General features: G+C 42.7%; 1 protein-coding gene across 7 annotated transcripts in view; it reads right to left on the reverse strand.

Moving 5' to 3' along the window:
- Positions 1-24,533, reverse strand: part of LOC121321776 (inactive ubiquitin carboxyl-terminal hydrolase 54-like) — a 43,896-nt gene that overhangs the window by 14,222 nt on the left and 5,141 nt on the right. For 4 of the 7 annotated variants that reach the window (XM_041260948.1, XM_041260943.1, XM_041260944.1 and 1 more), the window contains exons 2-6: positions 15,202-16,304; positions 6,289-6,381; positions 3,290-3,424; positions 1,162-1,275; positions 795-877 (exon numbers count right to left, since the gene is read on the reverse strand). In XM_041260948.1, the coding sequence (XP_041116882.1) occupies positions 795-877; positions 1,162-1,275; positions 3,290-3,424; positions 6,289-6,381; positions 15,202-15,345 (569 nt within the window). In that variant the 5' untranslated portion in view covers positions 15,346-16,304. Of the gene's footprint in view, positions 1-794; positions 878-1,161; positions 1,276-3,289; positions 3,425-6,288; positions 6,382-10,022; positions 10,116-15,201; positions 16,305-21,130; positions 21,254-24,533 lie in introns of those variants that run through there. The other 3 variants (XM_041260946.1, XM_041260945.1, XM_041260947.1) reach the window with 2 other exon arrangements.

The raw sequence follows: 24,533 nt of genomic DNA on the forward strand, positions 1-24,533 counted from the left end.
CCTGTGGCAGCCTTGCCATTGAATGAAAATTACATAATGGTGTTTTCTACATAATATGAGACAGCCCTTGCTTTAGGCAGCTGGGGAGAGTGGAGGGCGATCTGCTGATCTAAAACACAGCCTCTATCTCACATAACACTGCTCTCCATCGCAGCAACACATACACACACACAGACATGCTCGAGGTAAAGGTTTTCCACCATTTATCGTTTTTGAGGAGTTGCGTGTTACAGATTGCAGGAATCCAGCCTCAAATCCATTGCCTTGAACGTTGAAATGCAGTGGGATGCTTTTAATTTAAATATTTTTCTGTTGTCGTCTCTGAAATCTGTCATGTTTTCTCAGCTTCAGTTCTCTCGCCCCCCCCCCCCCCCTCCCCTTTATGAAAATCTCTTGTACGATAAACGACACCCTCTGTGTGATGCATTAACTTTATAGTGTAAATCAATCTGTGCAGTCTCCCCCACTGTAACTTCCGCTTTCAGGCTTTCTTCGTAAAGGCACTGCCCCTCGAACTGGGGGAAACTATTATTTTTTATTAAAAGCAACCAGAACACAGTTTCTCTTTTATAGACGGGGGGGGGGGGGGGGGGGGCACCTATCTGCTACTTCCCATAACTAGAAGTGTAGAACCGTTTCATTTCACTGCAGTGCAGTTTCTCTTTGTAAATTGTGATTGGGAAGGAAGAGGAAAGGAGGATGGCACGGGGAGAAGAGCGGGGAGATGGTCCCTCTAAAAAATCCCTCTTGGAGTTGATGTTGTAAAAGCTCTGAGAGCAGAGTGCTGCACTCACCACAGCGAGGTCGTGGAGATGTAGTGCACCATCTGAATGAAGGGCAGGGGGTCCGACGTGGCCCCACAGCTGTTACACACGCACTGCAGAGGAAACACAGAGCTTCATGAGCATCACACACTACCCACATCCTGTAACACACACAAGCTACACTAACCGATTGTTTACCATTGTTCAGATCACGCTCTCCAGGAGGGAGGATCATTGGTGTAGATTGGGCCTAATTTACCATTGCAAGTGAAACTCAATACTGCAGACCAATAAACTGATCAAGTCTTATTTTTCAGCACAGTCTAACATTGAAACCATTTAATCAGCTATCCCAGGGTAGCACGCACTGAAGGGGGAATGGGGCGTCCTGGTTTACCTGCTCAAAGAGGGTCATGGCGAATTTCTGGTGAGGGATGCAGTGCTTGGCTGTGCAGATATCCTCCTTGGTCTCGTCTGAGATGTGGAAGTGAATGCGCATCAGGATGTTCTCCTGCAGGAAACACGATAGAGAGAGAGAATAAGATTCAGCCCTCCCTCTAATTCACAATCAATCCAGTTAACTCAAGGACAATTCCCTTATTCATAGTCTTTATGATTTCACTAAATGGCGAGTTATACAGGGAGCAATCTGATTGGCTAACAAGGGTTCCAAGCTGTCACCACATCAACACAGCTTGGAACTTTCACAACCACAGCCTGGCAACCAATTTACTTAGGGAGGGACGTCTTATAAGATAACACAATCTAAAGCAGGGGTTTTCAACCGGGGGTAAGCATAACCCTGGGGGTACTTCTAAGGGTTTTTTTTTTTTTTTTTTTTTACAGTATTATATATTACCCCTTAACCACCGTGCATAAATATTCCATTTTACAGTCTGACTACAGTTTATCATCCTCCTATACGCATGCGTGACTTCCACTCTGACATGAGGGTGGGTGAAGCAGCGTCCAGTGATTCTGCACATGGAGAGCTCTGCTCAGAGTGCTCTCTGCTGCTAATGAACGCTGCAGTTTTCAACTCATTGTATGATTGAATACTAAATCACTGAAGCACAATATTTCTGCTTTGGTAAACAAATAATAAATCACAATATTCATACTTTTACAGTTTCTGTTTTATTTATAGGAGTGGCTGCATTTTAGTAACAGCAATGGGAGTACTGTACATCTAGGACTATCCTGCGAATCGTTTCTCTGGTCAAAAATTGATACATTTCTTACTTGCAAAATAAAAACAAAGGAAGAAAACACAAGAGAGTCTACAGAAAAAGTGCCAATCCATTGAAAGCTATACTGAGTCCCTTTGGATCATTTTGATGCTGGTTTTAATTAAAAAAAAAAGTGTATCATTTAGTTGTTATAGTTTTTCCTTGAGGTTAATGTTTTTGATGTGATAAACATTTTAAATGGCACACAATTATGCTGAAATGGGAGGTAAATGGTAAAGTGATAAACATTTACAGTGCAGACTATTTTGGATTATTTCTAATAGCTTTGCTGAACAGAAAGCAAATGTGTGAGTTTCCAAAGAGATTCCCAAGTACTGTCGTTTAATTCTGTGCATACCAAGACTTGTAATTCAACGTTTTAAGAATTACTGTTTGGCATTTCTAAACTAGCACTGTGTCAGTCCCAAACTGTTGTGACATAAATTATATATTAAAAAAACAGGGATTAATGAATAATTTAGGATTCAGTGGAGCAAAAATTGTAAAGGGGTATTTGGAGCTGAAACCTAGAGAGAGAATGGGTACAGTTTTAAAAAAAGGTTGAAAACCAAGAGTGTTCGAATATGGTCCAAAATCCGCAGGTCTGGCAGTTTAACTTAGCTGCGCCTCATGGTGAACAGCACCCCTAGGCAGGCAGGACCCTGGACCGTATTTGCCCAGTCATGTGTTATTGCTTTCATTAATAAAGCACAAATGTAGGAAACCTGATCTCTGCACAGGAATTGGTCATCTTGAGCTGAAATTGCCCTAAATCTCTATTGCACAGCTGAGCTCTCTCTACAAAGCTCTACAGTGTTGTAACAGCCTAAGTCTATTTTTTGCCTCTGGCAGGTGTATTAATAATACACAAGCATCTGCTTACAAAATACAAGCGCCCAAGTACACAAGAGATTCTGCTTTTACTGCGCGAGCAGCTGGGGGACCCCTGTGCAGTGCTCCCTCTTTATAACACTGCAACCAGGAGCCACAGTTACAAGGCTGTGCCTTCCGCCTTATGATGAGAATGAAAGTGCTTGTGGAATGGGATTGAGGGGCAAAAGGGATCCTTGACCATATTGTCTTGTAACCTGTTCCACGGCATAAAGGGCTCCATGTTTCGATTAGCGCCACAGGGCCTTGCATTTTTTTATTTAGTTTTGAAGTTATGAAAGTGCCAGGGGAATTGGATTACCCCAAGAGCATAGTGCCTTATAACCTGATCTGCTACATAAAGGCCGCTTTATAAAGAGAGGGCACTGCGATTGAGAAGTGGAGGGAGAGCAAAGTATTGCTTACGAAGCACTCAGCGGCATCGTCCATGATGCCGAGCTGGAAGCGCTGCTCGTCCTGGAAGGTCTTGGCCAGGGCGCTGCGCAGAGCATCGGAGGGCAGCACCTTCTCACTGCTGAACTGGAACTGTGCAAAGATGCTCTGAAACACAGGGCAGGAGAGGAGAGGGGTCAACACACTGCAGAGGAGGAAAGAGTCATCCTCTGGGGCTTCCTATAATAAGTGTTTACCATGGTGTTTCTGCACAGTATTTTTGCACTTTCCATGTTTTTCCCACTAGAATATGTATAGCTGTTTATTGATGTGCTTTACCATACCTAGTTATTGTTTACTATGCTTAACCATGCTTTCACTATGCTTTATTACACTTTGCTAAGCCTTACTTTTATAAGAGATACCAGGGCATCATCAGACAGACAGACAGCTTCAATACCTTTCATATGATGTATATTAGTCAGTCAGTCAACATAAAGTTGTGTTGATCCAGTTATTGAAAGCACTGCTTTATAGATCAAATGTAAACGTATTGCATCGTGGGACATCGCTGGGGTCATTTTAATATATCTTATCATGCATTGTCCATCAATTAATTACATCCAGCTTTGATCCAATTTATTTCATAAGCAATGCTTTTGATGTATTTAAATATGCTCAAGTTTACAGATCTCGTGCAGTCACTGCAAGCCTGTTAATCAACTGGAGGCGACATTTCAGAATAAAACTAGACAAGTCTGTGCTTGTTCTCATTTCTTTTAAGAATTTGGATCGGCTTGGAATGTCTATTCTTATATTGGGAGCTTAACTTTGGATCTGTCTTGCTTGTCACAGAGTTGGCACTAATCTCTGAATACCTTTCCTAACGTTATTGGAGTGAGTAGATCTGGATAAAAAAGGGATTCCCATTTAAATAGGTACTCTTAAAAACATCCTTTCAGCTAGACATGGATTAATATGAAAGAAGGACAGGGATTAGCAATGTCAGGAAAGAGCAGAACAGCTGATATATTTACATGGGACACAAAGGTATATGCTTGTACAGTACTGTACATTTATACTAGGGACCAACTCAGTAAAGTCCTATTCCTGATAGTTACATAGTAGTTGATAGTTTGCACAGCCTGACTGAACTCGATGTAAGAGTTAGTCCGAGGGGTAAGACGAGGTAACCGTGTTTAGTGGTGTTCCACTCCATATTCTTTAAAGGGAGTTTCCAATGAAATGGCAGCCTGGCTGTGAGTCAACTGAGACCGGGCAGACCTGCTTTTGAAGTCAATGCGACTGACTGTAACACTGCAGCAGAGTCAGGGATATGGACACTCCTCAATAATGCATGACTGCTTGAGGCACAATCAGAGGAGCTCTAAAGCTATTAGAACAGAGCCTGTGTTAATCCTGGCCGCTGCCCGTGGTGAGTCCACTAATAGTATACTCAAGGGGAAACACGGATTAACTTTACCCACGTCTCCTTTGGGGAATATGGATTTATCCACTTCTCATTTAAGGAATACCGCGTTGACTCACTCCTGCTCTCCTGTGATAAGCAGATCCTGGCTATACTAAGGGTTAAAGCCAAGGCATGTTCCAACGTATTATATAAATATTATATAACCCACAATTCTGCATGGCCACCACAGCTGCCATGTGTGTTAGGACACTGCACACCCTCTGTCCGACCATGCCGCAGCCTGGCCTGGAACACCAAAAAGGAAGTTTACCTACTTTTCTTTTTTACCACAACACTGCTGGAGTCTAATGCACACCATATGCTTGCAAACACTGTTTTGGCAGTGGTAGAATATGCAGTTCCAAGCATTGTTTGACAATGGTTTAACCATGGGAAAAGGAAAGCGTTATAAAACAAAATCCTGGGTGTCCCTGAACTTTCATGGCTTACAGAGAGAGAGAGAGAGAGAGAGAGAGAGAGAGAGAGAGAGAGAGAGAGAGAAATGCACACACTGCTCACTCTGCAATTAAATCTGTTTGTCCTAATACCACCAGCACCGAGATGCACTGTGTTCAATCCAATACTCTGCAACAGACATGAGCGCTCTGCACTGTGACTCGGTACAGGACTGAGTTCTCTAGACTAGATTGTGTTTAAATATCTGTCTCTCAGATCCCCAGTACAGTACTGAGTTCTCTATACTAGACTGTACTGAATTAGCTGGCTCTCAAATCCCCAGTACAGTACTGAATTCTCTATACTAGACTATTGAATTAGCTAGCTCTCAGATCCCCAGTACAGTACTGAGTTATTCACACTATACTGGGTTGAATTAGCTCTGCATGATCTCCCTGCTCCTATCCCCCAATTTCGTGTTTTTGCCATGACAGCAACATAAAAAGACGACTGTACAGAAACAAGTGTCACGGTTCATGAGAAATACTTTAACTGAATTTCATTCTCCCTCAAACAGAATCAAAGCTGTCAGTCAGACAGGCAACGTTCTCCACCTGCTAATCTGCACACAGAGCGCAGCAATCATTACAGCTCCCCCTCTTCAGGACTTTAAACAAATCATTCAGAACAGCCTCCACCCTCCCAGCGTATTTACCCTTAGGAAATCTGAAGATGTTAGGCATGAAGTAGAAATGGAATAAATAATGAGTAGCATTTAGAATTTAGAATTAAGTATTTAATCTGATAGCGTTATTTAATATAGGACCTGTCGTGATCAAATTAACAAAAAAATGTCTGCACCCCGGGCGACAGAACAATTTGCTTCCGACTGGATTTCAAAACTCTGAGTGCGGAAGTGAAGTACCATTGGCTGGTACTGGCGAGGAAAGGGCAGCTTTTCTTGTTTGGAAATCAACACGTTCACAAACAGGTGCATTCGATTTACTTAATACCTGCCAACAAATACTTCTTAAAAGGCACACACTTTTTAAAGTTATGGAAAAAACGAGGCATCAATGATTTCAAAATAAAAAAGGCAAACTTTTTTGTTCTTGACGATTTACAAAGGTTATTTCAGCAGAACAGCAAGTAGCGTCTACATTACCTTGAGCGCACAGAATATACAGGAGTCCTCCATGCACTTGTGAGTGGTCAACTGCCGAAAACTCCTGCGGAAAATATCCAGGTGCCAGAGAACCTGAGAGAAAAGAGGTGAGGAGAGGAGAGGAATAATCACGCCTTTGTTTTACCACTTGTTCCACTTCTCATTTACAACATCACAGTAAACTGCATTCATGAAGTGACCACCTCAACACGCAGAGCGGCTCACAATTCAGATCTCTCACTCTACTACTGTAATACTACCAGTCTCTCTGCAGGTCATATATAAATGTGTTATATATAAAGTGTCAATGCCAAAGCACAATTCACCCCAGCCAGATTTGAATTCCCTGCCATTCAAATAATACAATTAGCCCAGAGTTAGCTATATAATGAAGCAGAATAGAGGAGAAACAGTACAGAGGCTGTCAGTATTAAAAAGAATGATGCATTTAAAAAAAAATTAAATAAAGGTTAAAAAGATGCTTTTGATAAGCCCAATACAATACCTGCTTCCAGTACTGCATTCCCTGCTGCTGTATATATCAACCCCACACAGAAAGTCTCCTCAATGGGAAGTCTGTTTGCCTTGCAAAACGCTGTTACAATTCCCGCGACACAGCAAGACCAGCAGATTGCCTGTTTCAGCCTCACTAGACTCATCCGGTAGATTGCACTGTAACAGGACCTCGATCTACCCAACACCAAGTTACGTTAATCTGCCTCAGAAATTGTCAGATGCCAACTTGACTCAACATAATCCACAAGAGACCTTGACTTCCAGTTTAAATACTGATCTAAGTTTCATTGCCAAGTTTATTTTTACATATATAGCATTATAAATACAGAATTCAAGCAGTTTTTGGAAGAGTGAATTTCCGGACACCCACTTTTTATTAAATGTTTGCTGCAATACAGCACAGCCTTTAATCGCACTGTAGATTCAGTACTGTACAGCCCAGTGAAATCCTTGTAGAGGTATGCACAGCAGACGAGAGGCAGGCAGGTGGTATAATCAGCTGGTGAGAACAGTTCTCTCCTAAGAGTCGATGCTTCTCTTGCATGTGTGGGGATGTGAAGTGGCAGTGCATCGATCAACAAGAGCCCTGTTTATAAATCACACTGTTCCAAACACCCCCACACTGCTGTTCCATTATACCGTGTTAGCTAGATCTGGTGAAGGCTGCAGTTCCCTGGCACTGTGACTCTGCTTTAACCTGTCAGTTTGTACAAACAAGAGGCAGACCCTTACCTGATGAGCTAACCGAAGTAAACAGCACTCCCACTGCTATTTAGCTACTCAGGGTTTTACTGTGATATTCGGTAGACTGTAGGTTCAAGTTTTCAAGGGCTGGATTATTTAAGGGCACGAGAGAACTTTTCATCAAGACCTCATTTACACAACCACTTGCCTGAGAGCAGCTATAAAAGCTGGTATACCATTACGTGGCTTTCTTACACACAGTACCCCCACAACAGTAAAGAAGATGTCAGATAAACACACAGTATTAAATGTCTTTACACCCTAGAGCCCAATCATACATGTCTATGCACAAGCTATCAAAAGCACAAAAAATAGCAACTTGCTGGTGCTGTTCCATACATATTTATATATACAGCTTTCAAAAGAAGAACACAAAGATGATCACAAGCAAATCAGAAACACAATCCAAGAAGCCGAACTGAGCAGGCCTGACCCGGCTTCTACTGTTGCTTAGCTGAGTGAGATCTGATCAGATCACAAGCCAAGAAGAAAAAGAAGTCCTGGCCAGGCCTGCCCCTGCTGATGTCAGAGGTGCTCCAAAGCTCTGTGGCTAACCACCTGTTTTCTACATGCAAGCATGTTTTTTTTCCCCCACCCTGTTCATTACATTATTACATCAGCCACTTTTTTCTTTTTCAGAACTGTCGTTTAAAGGGAATTCAAGTGGGCTGCATCACAGAAGATCTAGACCTAAAAGCACCATAAAGCTGACCGCATCGGCACAGAACTATGATATAACAGAAAAGTTCATTTTTCAGCCTAATGCTCTGACAGCAGAAGCAACAAGCTAAGGAGATTACAACACACACACACACAGGAGACAGGACCACACTCCTGCATCGCCAAGCCATCTATTAGACTCCATCTGGCTCCTCTGACTCATCACCTACAATTTACAGTGAAGAAATTGCAGCATGATAACACTGGCTGAATTACAGGAGGTAACCATAAAAGGTACAACGGATCCCAAAGCAACTCCCCAAAAGATTTAGGAAGCAGGAAGCCACTTGTGACTGACTGTGGTGAATCTGCTCTTCTTGAAAAACAACCCTGAATCAATACAAGGCCATTCCATGAAAACGGTAAGCTTGTTACACCAGTAAACCAGCAACGGCAGAAGTTGCAGGAATTACCTGCCACCACCAGGAACAAGACAGTCAGCAACAAGGTGCCTATGGAAAAAAACCTTTAAAATGTCCTGCTTCTTTTGTGCGTGACCCAGGGTTCGAGCCCAGGCCCAGCCCTGTTCCACTTACTAGTGCAGCCTGTGTTTCCTCTGGAAGCAGGGGGGCTGGGGTGATCAGCTGTCCGAGTGCAGGTGCATGCTGTCACCGCTCTCCTGACAGCCCCGCTCTCAAAGTCAGGCTGTCTCGCAGTGCAATGGCAGTAATTGCAGAGCAGGCACGCAGCTTCTGGCACTGCCGCCAGGTGGAGTTAATGCAGCCCTGAAAAAGCTGATGGAAATTACTACGATTCCAGCCCAATACATCAAACTGCTGCAGGTCGACTGAGTCCAGGAGGCAGGGACTCGTCCACTCCAGATAGCACATCAGTTCCACTGATCTAACACCAAGGCAGCTCTAAATACTGCCACTGGGTGATTCAAATCTGTGTAAAAGATTCCGAAAGATCACCTTTCAAGCCCTGCGAGTCTCTTTCACGAGTGCTTGTCCGTACAAACAATACATTTAGTGATTTCAATCAGTTTAGATTAACTGAACAGACCCCACAAAGGGCAGAAACTTAAAGTAAAACTTTCAAGTTTAATAAGGCTTCTTGGATGGTGGGCAATGCTGGCGGTTAGCACAAGAATGGTTAAGAAAAGTTTCAGTTATACAGGTACTGAGTAGGTGGGGCGCGCTTGACCTTTCAAAAACAAATATGGCATTATAATTCTACAATACAATGTATGCAGACGCCTACTGTATATATATTTGTTCCTGGAAACACATTCTGAAGATTGTATTGCGCTATCCTCAGTGAAAGGCTGCTCCTGGTTGCCTGCAATGCTGAATGTCTGTGGAGCCACACCTGCTGACATACAGTCTCTGCTATCTCTGTATTACAAAATCAGCCCCGGGAAGTTCTGCAGCGAGATGTACCGAAAACATGCAAACAAACCAATTACCAGTCACACCTGTATCTTGGCTTCAGTTACTATTACGTTATTATTGATTAGTTATTTAGCAGATGACTTTATCCAAAGTGACTACAGGGTGAACTCCTGCTGCAGTCACTTACAATAGGACCTTCTCATCCGAAGGACGGATCAGAAAGCAGTTCAGTGACCTGCTCACAGCGAGTCAGTGGCGGAGCTGGAATTTGAACCTGGATCCCCCTTTTCTTTAACCGCTGGACCACCAAGCCTGCCTCCTCAAACTACAGGGTCACCCCTGTACTGTAATACCAGATAAACAGTTTGTTGAGGTATGCAACACTTCCCAAAACAACATAACCGAACCAAAAATACTTACCTGGCAACCAGCAACCACAAAATCTTTTTTCATGATCTATTAAAAAAAAAAAAAAAAGAGTTGGTTCTCCAGAACCATATGAGCTCCATTTCAAAGATCATAAAGAGTAAGATGTTTCAAAGGTTTATTTATTTATTGGGTCACATTTCCCTTTTCTTCTTTTAATGTTTACAAGCATTCTCAGTGGTCCTCAGTTCTGTTGCTCTCCAGTATTGAGCTATAATCATTACTCTCTGTATTAGCTCCTTTTGAAGTACTTCCCGATTCCTAAGAATGGTCTGGAAGCTGCTGCTTACCCTTCAACACAGCCTTCGGGAGCGGTCCCAGACTATTCCCACATATTCCATCCCAGACAGACACACACACGCCCAGGACAGGCCACAGCTACAGAAACCACGTAGTCTGTTTCACTCACTGTCATAGCACACAAACACAAGGAAACACCCCAAGACACTGGGGCCAAGTCCTTCCCACACACACACACTTCAAAATGTCATTTGAATTTTTTTTACCAAACTAAATAAATCAAAGGCACTCAAGCCAGCTTGACTGGAGTGTCTGCTCCTTTAGCTCAACTGGTAGAGTATGAGTTTCGAGAGGGTTTTTTTTAGATTACATTTAATTACTTATTTTTTTAAAGCATTTAAAGCACAGTTTTGCGATATCATTGGCACATTGTTAAAAATTGAGGTTTACTGACATTACTATTGGTTTTAAATTAATTACTACAACATGCATGAGCGAAAGACTACATTACTTGGGGCTTACATAGCATACTGAGCATCAAAAGAAACTTATCACTATTATAACACATTTATTTAAAAAAAAAAAGGTATATAAATGATTGACATTGACAAAACGTTTTTGGTTTCTTTTTAATCACTCGATAATTCATCCTTGACCGCGACGCGCTTGAAACTGAAGCATATGCACTTAATCACCTACTTAGTGAGGCAGTTGATTGGACACTGTGTATGGAGTGATTTCAGCTGTTGAATTGCAAGCTTGAATAAAAGCAATTAAGAAGATCACACAAAAAAAACAATATGCCACTTCTGTCAAGAGAGCAGCGCCATCATGCAAACGGCATGTTGGAGGCTGGACTAGGGCAGCGTACTGTGGCTCACCACCTTGGGTGCTCACAGCCAGCAATTTCAAACCTGGCGAGATGGTATAACCAGACACACTCTGTCAATGACAGGCCATGAACTAGGAGACCAAGAGTCACAACACGTGCCCAAGATCGACAGATTTTGCAGCATCTTCATGATGTCAATTGCTAATCAGCACAATAAAAAGTCAATGCACCTGCTCTAAAGCAGTGTCACTTTTCGATCAGATCAAGTGAATTTTATCCAAATATAAGTGATACATTTCTTTTGATGCTCAGTATATATGTAACACTGTATAAACACCAAAACTAACATACTGTATATATCGGACGATTATTTTTTTGTTCGTTTTTAAACCCTTACTTTGTGCAGCAAGTTCAAATGCTGTCCGCAAGGATGCTGCCTGCAATACTGACAAATGAGGCATACAGCAGAGGGCAGTAGCAGTTGAGCCACCCCCCTCACCCTCCCCCCCACCACCCCAACCTCTCTTAAACAGCAAGGCATTCCTAAACAGCAGTTGCCCATATAATAAACAGACTAAATAGCACTTGTAATGCTGTGTAAGCGCTGCTGTCGACCCCAGACTGATGCAGCATATGGAAGTGGTGGGAAACATCCTCCACACAGCTAATTCATTAACGATCAAGGATGTGTCTGCCACCGACAGACCAGCTTCACAGGGCCTGTGTGGAACCTTGCCAGGGGTATTAGCAGCCTGGTTAAACCCAGCTGGAGAGATATACTGGAACCACTGGGACTTGTGACTAGGCGGATGGGATAAGCAGCCATATAAAAACCCTGCAAAGAAATGGAAAGAAGATTCTCATTGCACAGCAGCTGCTAATAAACATTTTAAAAAGCACAGGGCCAACCACCCAGTCTTTGGGAGGTCTGGAATGCGCATTTTTATTTGAATCATTTTAAGATCTGTTCTTCTGCTGGCAGAAGAATCTTCCTCTGTAAGTTGTGCTGTTTATCCCAGATGTTGTTTTTATTCGCTGCCACAGATGACAGGTGTGAGCCAATCAAATGCTGTGTTTTCAGGTTTCTGGTATATAATTAAGCGTAATTACTACCTTTGGAATTTAACCTTTTTAATTTCAGTTTTCATTGTCCTCACCCTAATTAACAGGTATTACCTGAGAAAATAACAGGTTAGCATGAGGATCATGAGTCTGTGTCGAGTGTTTGCTGCTGTCTGCGAAAACGCAAAACGAGAGCGAAAAGGATCCTTCTTTTTAAACTCTTAGACCTACACAGGTTTAATGGGTTTAGATTTAGTTTTACAATAATTAAAAAAAAAAAAAAAAAAAAAAAAAATGAAATATAATATAAATGCATTTGAATCTTCACATCCCATATTCCAAGAAAATCAATCCACGGGATTTTTCAAACACGATTTGTACCAGTTCTGGTGAAAGTAAAATGCAGCTAAATCAACTATTTCATAAAAACAAAAACAATGAAACAGTGCAGGCACATGCAGAGAATCCCCACAATCGGATTTGTACTAATCTGAGATTACAGTGCAGCTGAAATGTCTACGGGAGGCGAGGAGTGTATGATAAACGTCTGGTGAAGATTAAAGCAGTTATCGTATTCACCACATAGTGGGACAGACAGACAGGCAGACATTATTAATAAAGGGGGCCAAATTATTATGAAAAACAATTGCTGTCCAGGAAATTTAGTTCGCTATAAGGAATATGATTAACACTCAGACTTGGGAGAAACCAGAAGCACATCAGAACATCGGCTTGAAACGAACCTTCACGTGTGTCTTGAACTGAACCAAATACAGCAACTATTTAAACCTGCCTTTGGGTATACTTACTGTACATAAAAATATCTGCACATGGACAGGCATTTATTTCTAATAATGCACGACTCCAACCTGAACAGAAGAGCTCTCTCAGTCAGGATTTTATTAGGCTGACATTAAGAAACAGCTCTTTTTCCCATCTGATTTGATTTTTTTATATATAAAGTGCTCGGTGATGTAAAAGGGTCCCTGGAACGTGGTATGCCAGATCGGGTTCTGCGCAGCACATTAGTGGCATCTCTCGAAATCTTCTAAAGAGACACGCAAACACCAGTACTGAGGAGGTTCGGAAAGGTGACATGCTGGAGCTCACATCTCCCCGCCCCCCTTGACTGGGAAAGAAGCCCCAGAGCAGAGCTTCTTAAGCGATACAGGGATGGAAATAAGACTCCTATTGCATAGCAGTTTCACCCATTCCAGGGTTGATTGATATGAGCTTGATTAGCCACAGTGAAGCAGCAAGCTCAGGTGTGTCCTGTTAAACTAAAACCAGGAATGGGTCTGTGACAGGGAGAACCCCGTCGTTAGTTCTTGCAGGGATGTGTGCAGCTGGGAACAGGAAACACATTGCTAGGAAACCAATTAAGCAGGTAGGGCCTCCGAGCGCTGAGCTGATGGAGAAGTCCGGACTGGCTGGGGACCGTGCTCGGAGAGGCTGCGGGCAGCTCAAAAGGCGTCTGCACCATCATGCTACACAGATGAGAGCGACTGCTCGGGAGGATAGACACTACGGAACCCTTCAACTGCAAGAGAGTACCTGTGAAGACTCTGCCCAGCCAGGACTGTCAGGAAGACCCGAGGCCAGGCAGGAGGTTAGGTTAGGTGATTTGATTGGAGTGTAGACAGGGTTTCGTTGAATAGTAAGTTCCTGGGGCGGGACGTCTCTCGCCCTGTTTGCAAATTTTTATTTTTAGGTTTGTTTCTATTACATCTGACACACCTGTGTTAATTAAATCTGCGTGCCTGTGCGACGTTGTAAGGGTTTTGAAACTCTTGCCTATGTATTGCCCTGGCCTTAGGGACTAACTGGCTAGTCATAACTCAGCAAGTGTAGCTGTGATCTTGGAGGGATGATAAAACCTTTGTTTCTGCTTAGAAAACTGGCTTTGCGCCTATACACAAACCATCATCAGACCAATTAAAACTGGTTCTAAAGTCACTTACTTTTGTTAAAAGTGACACACTATAACTTTAGGTAAAGTGTCACGCAATGCCTAATAACACACTATACAAATGTATCACTAGGTTTTTCCAGTTAAATTGCACAAGCTTTTACTGTTTCATCAGCCATCTGTTCTTTTCCATTATACTATCTGTTGCTTATGCTTCATATTTAAATAGTGAAAGAAGTGAGAAATCATTGAAACTGTCTGTAAACGTGTGATTTTCCTGTGTAAATGAATCAGCGCAGGGTTAATAAACTCTTAAAATGAAGTTGTACATAGCTGGAGAGTGAGTGTGTGAGTGAACGAGTGAGCCAGCATTAGTGACATTGTCAGATAGTGAGAGCCCAGGTGTGCAGTGTAAGAGAAGCTGCACAGTATAGGGTTTTCCAGCTGCTGACCAACCCAGGCATTATGTGAGCTGGGGTCCCCTGAGGTGAAGGCAGCTCAGAGAGCAGAGCAGTGAGAGTCAGGGAGAGGACAGGCGTACACTGGGTCCTGAAGAGGTGAACCACAGGGCTCCACATCACTGCAGAGCAGCAGGGAGAGGACAGGCGTACACAGAGTCCTGAAGAGGTGAACCACAGGGCTCCACATCACTGCAGAGCAGCAGGGGGAGGACAGGCGTACACTGGGTCCTGAAGAGGTGAACCACAGGGCTCCCCATCACTGCAGGGGTGCAGCCATGCACCAGAGCAACGATGCACTGTTCACATTACAATACGCATCACCATACCGTCACAATACCATAGCCTGGGTAGGACAGTCCGAGTGATACAAGCAGATCCGTTTGTGTTTTAAATCATCACCGAAGATGCTCAGACGAAACTGACCACCTCTGTTCATTGCCTGAATTTCCCCTTATCTATAAAAGCCCCTTCCTGTTAAATAAATTAAGCCACAAGAGGTGTTTCCAAAGACGTGTATTTGAAAACAACTACACTGGAGTTCATCTTATAAAAATATTTAAAAAATGCAGAATCTAAACTAGATGACCCCTGCCACAGCAGAAAGCAGCTGTCTCCCCAGTCCCACCCCCATCCCGCTCCCAACCCACTCCCCTCCCCTCTCAGTCTCACCTGCAAGGCGCTGTTCAGAAAGCAGCTGTTCTGGCCAGGCTCATTGATGAGCCCCTTGCTGGGAGCGATGGAGGTCATGGTGCGCGGAGTCAACATTTCCAGCACGCTGCTCCCCGACGCAAAGTAGTTCCGCTTCCAAGACATCGTCCCGTCTTCCCGCTGGCAAACAAACACCAGTCTCTCTCACTCTGTCTCTCCCTCTCTAACTCTGTCTGTGTGTCTGATCTAAGAAAGATGGATCCTCTTCCAGGAAATGACAAAGGGGATCATCCTCTCAAGATAAAACAATAATAATAATACTAATAATGTACTGTTATGAATAATATTTATATATTTAGTAAAGGTCTGTGAAACTAAGCAGGGTGTGGAGCAGGGCACTGCCGGTGCTGTTTGTATGTCACTGCAGTCTGGGGTCCCATGAGGGTCGGGTTTAGTAAAGATAGGGTTAGTTAGAAAGGGAGGGACCTTGAGGTCTTAGAGTTTTCTTGTGTGTCAATTAAATAAAAACTTCCCAAAAAAGAAAAGGAAGGATCCTGTTGAGATCTGCACTGTATTAGTTAGTGAGGGTGCACAGAGAAAGACAAGGAGACAAGATGTTACAGGCTTAATAAATAGTCACATAATTTACTGTGTTAAAAATGAAACCGGGAGGGAGGGAAGAAGGGAGGTAGGGATATGGATGCGACAAGTGCGAAGATAAAAAGGTTACTGCTCTGTTTGAAGGAAAAGGGTGGTGTGATTTATCCGATAGCTCGTTAGCCTGAGCTGTATTTGCCCCCCCCCCCACCTCCGGGACTGGCTCATAAAATCAAGCGCAGGGGTTGTGTCACGCAGTCGAGTGCTCGTGCGTCTGTTTGATGGTGGTGTTTCTGTCACTCAGCCCAGAGGCAGCATCACTGTTCCCTTCAGCTTCAGTGCTTATCCAAGAGACGCTTTCCTGATAAACAGCAACCCTGCTGTGCTGTGCACTGTGTTTGTCCCTCAAACAAAGAAACACTGGTTGTTCTTTGCTCAGGCAGTTTTGTACAGAGCCAAGACAGCAAAACTAGAAAAAATAAAACAAAAGAAAAACTAAAAATGTTTGTAGTCCGTTCTTCTGAAATCTGTAAGAAAGAAAACAAAATTAATGAATCAAAATCGCAAAGGAACAGCTTTTTCATTCCCAGGACTGAGCTGTTCTCAGTTCCATGAGAGCACAGTGTAGTTACTGGCAGACAGTTTAGTGGGGGAGCGAAGTCCACTCAGGCGTCAGAGCAGAATGTCTCATTCCTTTACTGAATGAGTAAGCCTGGGAGAAGAAGTTTCACCCTTCAGCAGACTGTCATTGCACAACACTGGCCATTTATAACGACATCACAGAGACTAGTCATCAGAGAACAGAACTGTTTCAGTTAGGTTTCTAAAATGGATAGGGTGCAGTAGATAGGAAGGGAGATTTAGAGGTAGGAACTAAGCACGGGAGATAGGGAAGGAGGGAGGCAGGCAGGAAGGGAGGGAGCGTTTGCTGGTATGAAGTGAATGTTTCCTGCTTTCAACAATTTTGTTTTGGGTTCATGAACTGAAAACTGAAACAAGCTGGACACATGGATTCCTTAACTGCAGTTCTATACACTGTAACAGCGGTAGCTCTCTCATACCCTACACTACCTGAAGAAATGCAAGATCAACGACAGCCACACACTTCATTCACAATTACGGCACCTTTTTCAAAACGCTATGATTGTGCATTATTTATGTATTTAGAGGAGGATTCTCAGCCCGATCCCAACCAGGACCTTGATCCAACCATTACTTATTGCAGTGGGGCGCAGTTCTCAAGATCCGTTCCAGGCTGGGTTCGTGTTCCAAATAATTAAATAATTTACCCCTACCAGGTTCCATTAACTTATTCAGACTGGAACTTGAGGGCAGGGAGGCCGAGTCATCTGCAGGTACAAACAATGACTCAAACACACTTCCCACTCCCTGACACAGGCGACACTGATCATGATGATGCAAACATTTGCTGTTGCTTTTGCTACAACTGATTTAGCCATAAAAAACCCATTCTAAATCTGGGTAATGTAGGTCAGTACGAAGATTGCTGTTGCTGAGAATCCCTCTGCTTAACACAGTAAAGCACAAACTGTATCTAGAAAGTTCTAACCACTAGGTCACACTGCCACCCTCTCTCTGAGTCCCTTAGCTCTAACCATTAGACCACACTCTCTCCCTTTCCACCTCCCACCACTAGTTAGTTTAATTAAGTTTAATTAAAGTTTAATTAAGCACTCCCAAGAGAACAAACATCAACCTGGACTACATTCAAAATACACAGGAGTTCATTAGGCAGCAGTAATTCCTTCCTGTGGTCCCTGGCAGTGCTACGGCTCAACTGACAGACTTCGGCAGGGCCACACCTGTCCCCAGTGCCAGACGGACTCGGATCGCTTGCTCTGCCGATTCGAAGTGTGGAAGTAACCGAACGAAACTACAGGGACAGCGGTGGTGTGAACGATCAGGGAGTCTTTCAAAGCGCACAAGCTGACTGCGCGATCCGTCATATCTACAGAATGCAGTGTGTAGGGCGCTGTACGACACAGGCCGACACCCACTCCACAACTGAGCGCTCGGAGCGGCTTTGCCACAATTGGGCTTACCGGACGCTCTGACCTTGACTGAGGTTCAAATCAGCTTGTACCTTACAGATCACCCTATATGAAATACAGTTCAATAACAACAGAAATAATTAAACAGAGCTCATTTTAATGTGATGTCGTTTCCATCTGATGCAATTTTTCAGACGGCTGCACCACATCAATATCAGGTTATCATGTGTAATGAATAGTTTTATTTACTGAATATTTTATTGCAAATAAAACACATGTACAGCCAGTTTCTGCATCATACCAGAATGTGGTTTTTAACTTGAACTTTATTAAGAGGATGAAAATAAAAACAAATCTCCAACCTACAGCCTAACACTCTAGCAGAGTGTGGGAGTCCTTTGCAGAACAGTAGCATGCAGTTAACCCAGAATACAAAACAACACGCCCCTCTGCTCCCAAAGCCGGTCTGATTGCTAGGCTACCACACCTCCTTACTAATGACTGTTTATTGTTGCATTTGTAACCTAGGAGACAGTGTGCACTGCTGTTATTACTGTCAGCAACAGTAGTAGCTTCAGGAGAATCACTTGTAGAGCACTACGCATCGCTGCACAAAAATCTGAACGGATACAAATAATAATAATGAAAAAAAAATAAGAATTACAATAAATAAAAAGGAAAGATATATAGGAGTTCCTATCATTTTGTCCTCTTGGCAGATCCAGGAGCTTATTTATTTTATTAAATTTATTTAAAATATTTAACCTGGGAAAGAACCCTCTGAGATGAATCATCCCTTAACAAGGGTGTCCAGCCATTTGAAATGCATTGTTAAGATCCCCCTCCTCTCCCCCTGCCCTGCCTTTGGCAGCAATTTCAAATTGCCAAATACTCGTACTTGCACTTGCCTTTAAGAAGTGTTTTAAAATCAGCAGGTAAGAAGTGAACCCGTTCACTGATGTGTACTCCCACCAAATTATCAAGTGCTAGCATTAAACAGGTATAGCAATATTCAATCATTTCCAATGCTGCTCAAAAGCTACTCATCCGCAGCCATCACCTCAAATGACGACTCACACAATGAGAACGTTTCATATATCTGCAGTAGAAAACGACCCTATCTTTGGCAGGTCTGGTCTCAGGGATGAGGCGAGACAGCAAGCTACAGTACCAATATTACAGATCCTGGTTATAAAACTGGAACTTCTCTCAGCCCTGGCAGTGTTAACAGCAGGTTGCACAATAACAGAGGCAATGCTATGGGTCTGGAAGAGGAAGTTTTACACGCTGTGCTTACTGATCCCCAACTTTTACAACCACAGCTTGTCTAATTTACGCACTAGTGTTTGGATGAGTGACACATTAACAATGACCTCTTTTCTTTATTACTGTCCTATTTATTACTGTATGTAAGGGACTTATTTTAAAAGTGTTTCCTCCAGTCTAACAAGTGAAAAAAGAAACTGCGTTACAAAATAAGAAAACAAATAACTTGCAATTACTTGAGATCCCGATAAATTTGAAGTGTGAGCTGCCAGTTCATTCAGATCAGGGGTATATCAAACTCCTACCTGCCCAGTCATTTAAAAAAAAAAAAAAAAACATACATGATCACTCACAACTTCACGGCACTAGCCAGAACATGCATGCTGTCTACATGCATACAGTTATAAACTGGTCCTTTATGCTGCTGAACAGATTGCCAGCCAGTATGGTCAAGGTTCCCATTTGGCCCACAATGCAGGGCTGGTGCGAGTTTCTAACCCTACAGCAATCTCAGTATTTCCACACCTTTCCACAACTGCCAGGGAACGCAGAAGCAGGCAGTGAAGGTTTACTTGCTTGCTGATGAACAGTTCTGATTACATAATCAGCAGCCAATTCTGCCTCCCCAAACCCAGCCTCTCTAATCACCTCTAATCCCTAGTGTGAGACAGTGTACAGGAGCAACACTCTCTCCAACTCTCACACCTGGCATTCAAACGACGACGACTGAAACTCTGTCCTTCAGTCAACTCCCTTCTTGTGTAGAGAACTCTCCAAGCCTCTACTAACCTCTGCCTTGTAGAGATGTGTATAAACCTGGTTTATAAACACCTCTTCAGACAGGTGCAGCCATTTCCAGACATTATCATCATCATCATCATCATCATCATCATCATCATAATAATAACACCAAGTGAAAGCATTTTATTTTCTTCCTGTATACAAAGCTACATAGAATAAATACCTTGGGTCATATTGATAATAATATGTTTATAAGTTTGTGCCCCCAACCTTTGCAATGTCATAAATTATTAATGGAGGGGGAGCATTTAAAAAGGTCAATGGAAACCAGTGAGGGGTCAAATAGAGCCCAAACAATCAGGTAATTCCAAGTAGTGTTATAGTACAGCACACAAACAGCCAAATCACACCCAGAGCACCATGCATGCTATATAGACGACCAACTGACTTCTTTGACTACTTTTATCAACTGCTCGACTGCCACTTTAACATTCTACCCCTAGCACAGACCTGACAACCATTAAAAACCAGTCGGGGGCCAATCACTCAATTTAGCAAATGAATTACGTCAGCTTGTAGGGTAAAACTATACAGAAAACTAGGTCAAAACAGACAAACACGAGTGTCTCAATATGTATCTTCATTTGAGTCCAGCGAGAGGCCTGATCTTGTACCAGTTAACAGATAAATACAATCAATGATGAAAACTGATCGATCACACACAGTACAATACAGCATACATTTATTTTTCCTAAACAAAAAAAAAGGTCAAGTTACAAGTCCTGTAGCAAGTGTAGGTGAAATATTTTCTCCAGCCCGTCAAACAGCATTATAAACTGCAACACAAGATAATGAATGAATTGACTGGGCTGGGGAGAGCCCCAATGAGAGCAAATGCACTGTTTAATTGAACAGTGTGGTGAGCAGTGCTGTGTGTGCCCAGGCTAAGAGCTGAGCACAGCAAAGCCACTGGGAGCTGCAGGACAGGAGAGGCTGCTGCTGCCACACTATCCTGCAGGATTGCTCCATACAAAATGCGCTAAATTGGATTGAAGGCAGCAGCTCCATTATTTTAACTAATAACTCCCCTAAATGCTCTAATGTTAGGGTATGTTTCTCATCCCTTGTCATGCGAGTTTCCCTATTACAAGGGGCAGCATTTAGTACTGTAGTGTAAGGGACACAGTCCTCTTTACCACCTATTTAAAAAAAGTAATAAATCTGTGTGACTGTTACAAAATGAGAACACAAATGACTTGCGATGTGAGCCCCGCCCCCCTCCCCCCTTCTGGAAACTGGTGAACTCAAATCAAAAGGTAAAGAAGCGCTCTCACAGAGTAAGAAAGTCCAGGGAGATGTGCAGGTCACATGTTGTTCAATACAGAGTAACTGTACAGGGCAGTACAGGTCAGCAGGATCCAGGGAAGACAGACAGGCTGCTGGAGAGCAGTGTATTTCTGTGGAGACGAGGGATTGCAATACTCAGGTGCAAAGGCAATTTAATATAGGTTTACTTGTTGTTTTTTATTTTGAAGCCTTTCCTGGCTGTTCATCGAGAAGCATTACCAGCCCTTACAACCCTAAAGAATGAAACGTCATGAAAAAAAACAATCAATACAGCTTGTGCAGCAGCTACTGTATTGTAATATAATTAAGTGTTTAGCTGAACTATAAAAATCAATTCCGAAACTGGGAGGCTCCTTCCACCCATTAATCTGATTTGACTTTACTGAGCTCTTTCAATTTTGAAAAATAAAACAGTGCACGTGCATATAACAAATCCCACAGTACCTAAACAGTTACAAATACCTGATAAGTTGTTTGTGTGATCTATCCTCCATTTAAACAAAACAAAACATACTAACCACTCCCACCTCCCTTCAGCGTGCATCGACTCTCCCTCATTCGTGTGCTCCACTAGGATGCAGCCAATAGCAGGTTTTTGAGCCAAATGCTTTTATTAACCTGACCCCCAACCAATTCAGAAAAAAAATAAATAAATAAATTTAAAAAAGCTACCAACACATCTGTCAGCTGCTTGCATGCTTTTACATCTCATCTGACATTGCGAATGTCTTTAGCGCGGTATTATTGCATGTGGATACATGGACGGAACAAGCATTTTGCAAGGAGCGAGTAAAGCATGCGGGAGAAGAGAATGAGGCATGACTATTTCATTCAGCACAGATGTTCTCTACAGTACTCACAGGCTCCCAAACCCTTAATGTGCAGCACTGTCTGTCTACATCCAGCCTAGCTTCTCAGCAAACAAGCCCTGAGCCTCCTGACAACAACCTGTCTGTTTGTCCAAAACCCACACTGCCTACACATACAGGAGATCCTCATAACCACCATCTCACCTGTACCTCAAAAGGTTACAAATATGTTTACACAAAAATAGTTTGCAGGATTACAGTGTGTGTGTGACAAAGTTACGCGTTTTCTTGTTCACCGTGTAGCGTACGCCATGTGGAATGCAGCATGCAAATATTTGCATGGAACAATCTCAAAAATTGTTATTTAGTTAAAAAAAATGGAAATATAAAAAAAAAAAACACTGCGTTCTTAATCATTTAAAATATTTTACAGACTAAGACTCCTGTTGCAGAGCAGTTTGAATCACTTTGATATTGAAAAGGATAGAAGGGGGCAGACAAACACACACTCCTGTATTTGCTCAATACACTCGTCCTTCGGTCAAAACAGAAACCTTGTCTTTGGACTTCACTGTGTCTTGCAGGACAATAGGAAGGGGGGGGGGGGGGGGGGGGGGGGGGGGTGGGGGGGCTAACAGACTAACTGACCCACTAAAAGTCATTTAAGACGATTCGTTCGCCGATTCGCTAAGCAGGAAGGGGGGGGGGGGGGGGGGGGGGGGTCGTGGCAACATGGAAAAGCTGAGGCACATGATTTGAGGGCGACACACAGAAAAAAAGACACACACACACACTAACTGTTCCCCACCCCCTTAAGGCCCTGCCACAGCAGATAGACTCACTGACCGAGAGAGAGCCTGCACAAGACAGGGAGGGAGGTGTGTCCTGAATCTGCCAACCATCACTCAGGGATGTGGAGAGAAAGGAGAGAGAATACAGACGTGCCATTCCATGAAAATTATCAGTTTGTTATGCTGACGGATGTCCAGAGATAGGAAGCGAGGTGGGGAACGAACATCATTTTTTAAATGACAGGTTTTTAAAGAATAAAAAGGCCTCTTGAAATGACTTCAATGAGGTCTGCGGTGGCTTATTCACAGCACAGACCTCGCAGACACTGAAGGCCCAAACAACTGCGCTCCGCTGAAGTGCACAGAGTTCAGTCCTGAGCTGAACAGACTGCTCCCAGCGCCAGGCTCTGCACTAAATGTGTTTCTCTCACTTGCCATTTGCAAACTCATTTTGACACCTCTGCACTACACAGCCGCAACCCCTTTGCATGTATTATTCACATTGATTGCTGAACCCTGGCAATTCTGTCAAAAGTTTGACATGCGTTTTTAAATACAGTGGAGCTTCATGCTGTGCTCTTTTTTGTATAGTCTTATTTTAACTTGTAGGGTTTCCACTTCAGACTGAATGGTTTCAGCAGTCAATATCTCAAGAGTTTGTCCACTGGTCACTGGCCTCAGTCTGTAGGTTTACTAATAGCAGTTGTTCATGCAGCTATAGAGAAAGGGGGGAAAATTACTTTAACATCGAACTCCTGGATCATTTAAACAAATGAATTAAAGTTCTCAAACCCAGGACTGGGTGCAGGGCTAGTGCAGGAGTTTCAAGGCATGCACTGCTTTAAAAACAGGTAAATATTAGAAAAAATAAATACAGTAAGAAAATAGTCCTGTAACAATCTATAAAAAAAAAAATGAATGGGCAGTCTGGATAATCAGACTCATTTGGCTTTGGGGATTATTAAAATCAACTTTTCGCTGTTTTAGACTCGGTGTGGCTGAGCGAGCGAGCAAGCTAATCTGTTGTGAACGCAGCGCTAGTGTAACCTCGCCCAGTAGAGTTCACACCTACCCTCTGGAGACTGGATAGCACAGCAAATTTACTGAACTAAACCAGCAGCTGCACCACCACCCTGTTTCTGGCTAAACAGGGCTGCACCCTGCAGCACTCAGTCAGGACTGTACCATATACCCACACAGCATGGCTGGAAAAAAATTTAAAAAAAAAAGACTCCCGTTGCACAGCAGTTTGATACATTCCTGTTTTTAAGAAGCTCAGTTCTAAAAAATGTAAAAAATAATAGAGCTGAAAGTTCTTATTTTCTGTTTATAAATTTGTGACCCCAATCTAGGGAAAGTCATAAAATAGAGGGGGAAATGGGGAATATTTAAGTTCAGTGGAAACAAGTATAGGGTCAAATAGACACCAAACACAGTAGGAGGGTTAAAAAAAAACTAACAAAAACAAAAAAATGGTATTTATCTGAACTAACACAGAGGTTTCTCTCAGCTGTTTCCATGTCATATATTGTTAAAAAAAAGACGGCCCACGTTTCTTTTAGGGACTAAAGAATATATTTTCGTTGTAAGCATTTAAAGGTTATTATTGACCGTTCCAAGTTAAATCAGTATGAAGGGTTCATATATAGATCAATAGGAATTCATATATATATATATATATATATATATATATATATATATATATATACACACATACACATATACATACATATATATATATGCGCTTTACCATACCGCGCTATAATATACAATGCTTGCATATGCTTTGT

This window comes from Polyodon spathula, chromosome 10 (assembly GCF_017654505.1).
Source record: "Polyodon spathula isolate WHYD16114869_AA chromosome 10, ASM1765450v1, whole genome shotgun sequence".
NCBI classification, from domain to species: Eukaryota; Metazoa; Chordata; class Actinopteri; order Acipenseriformes; family Polyodontidae; genus Polyodon; species Polyodon spathula.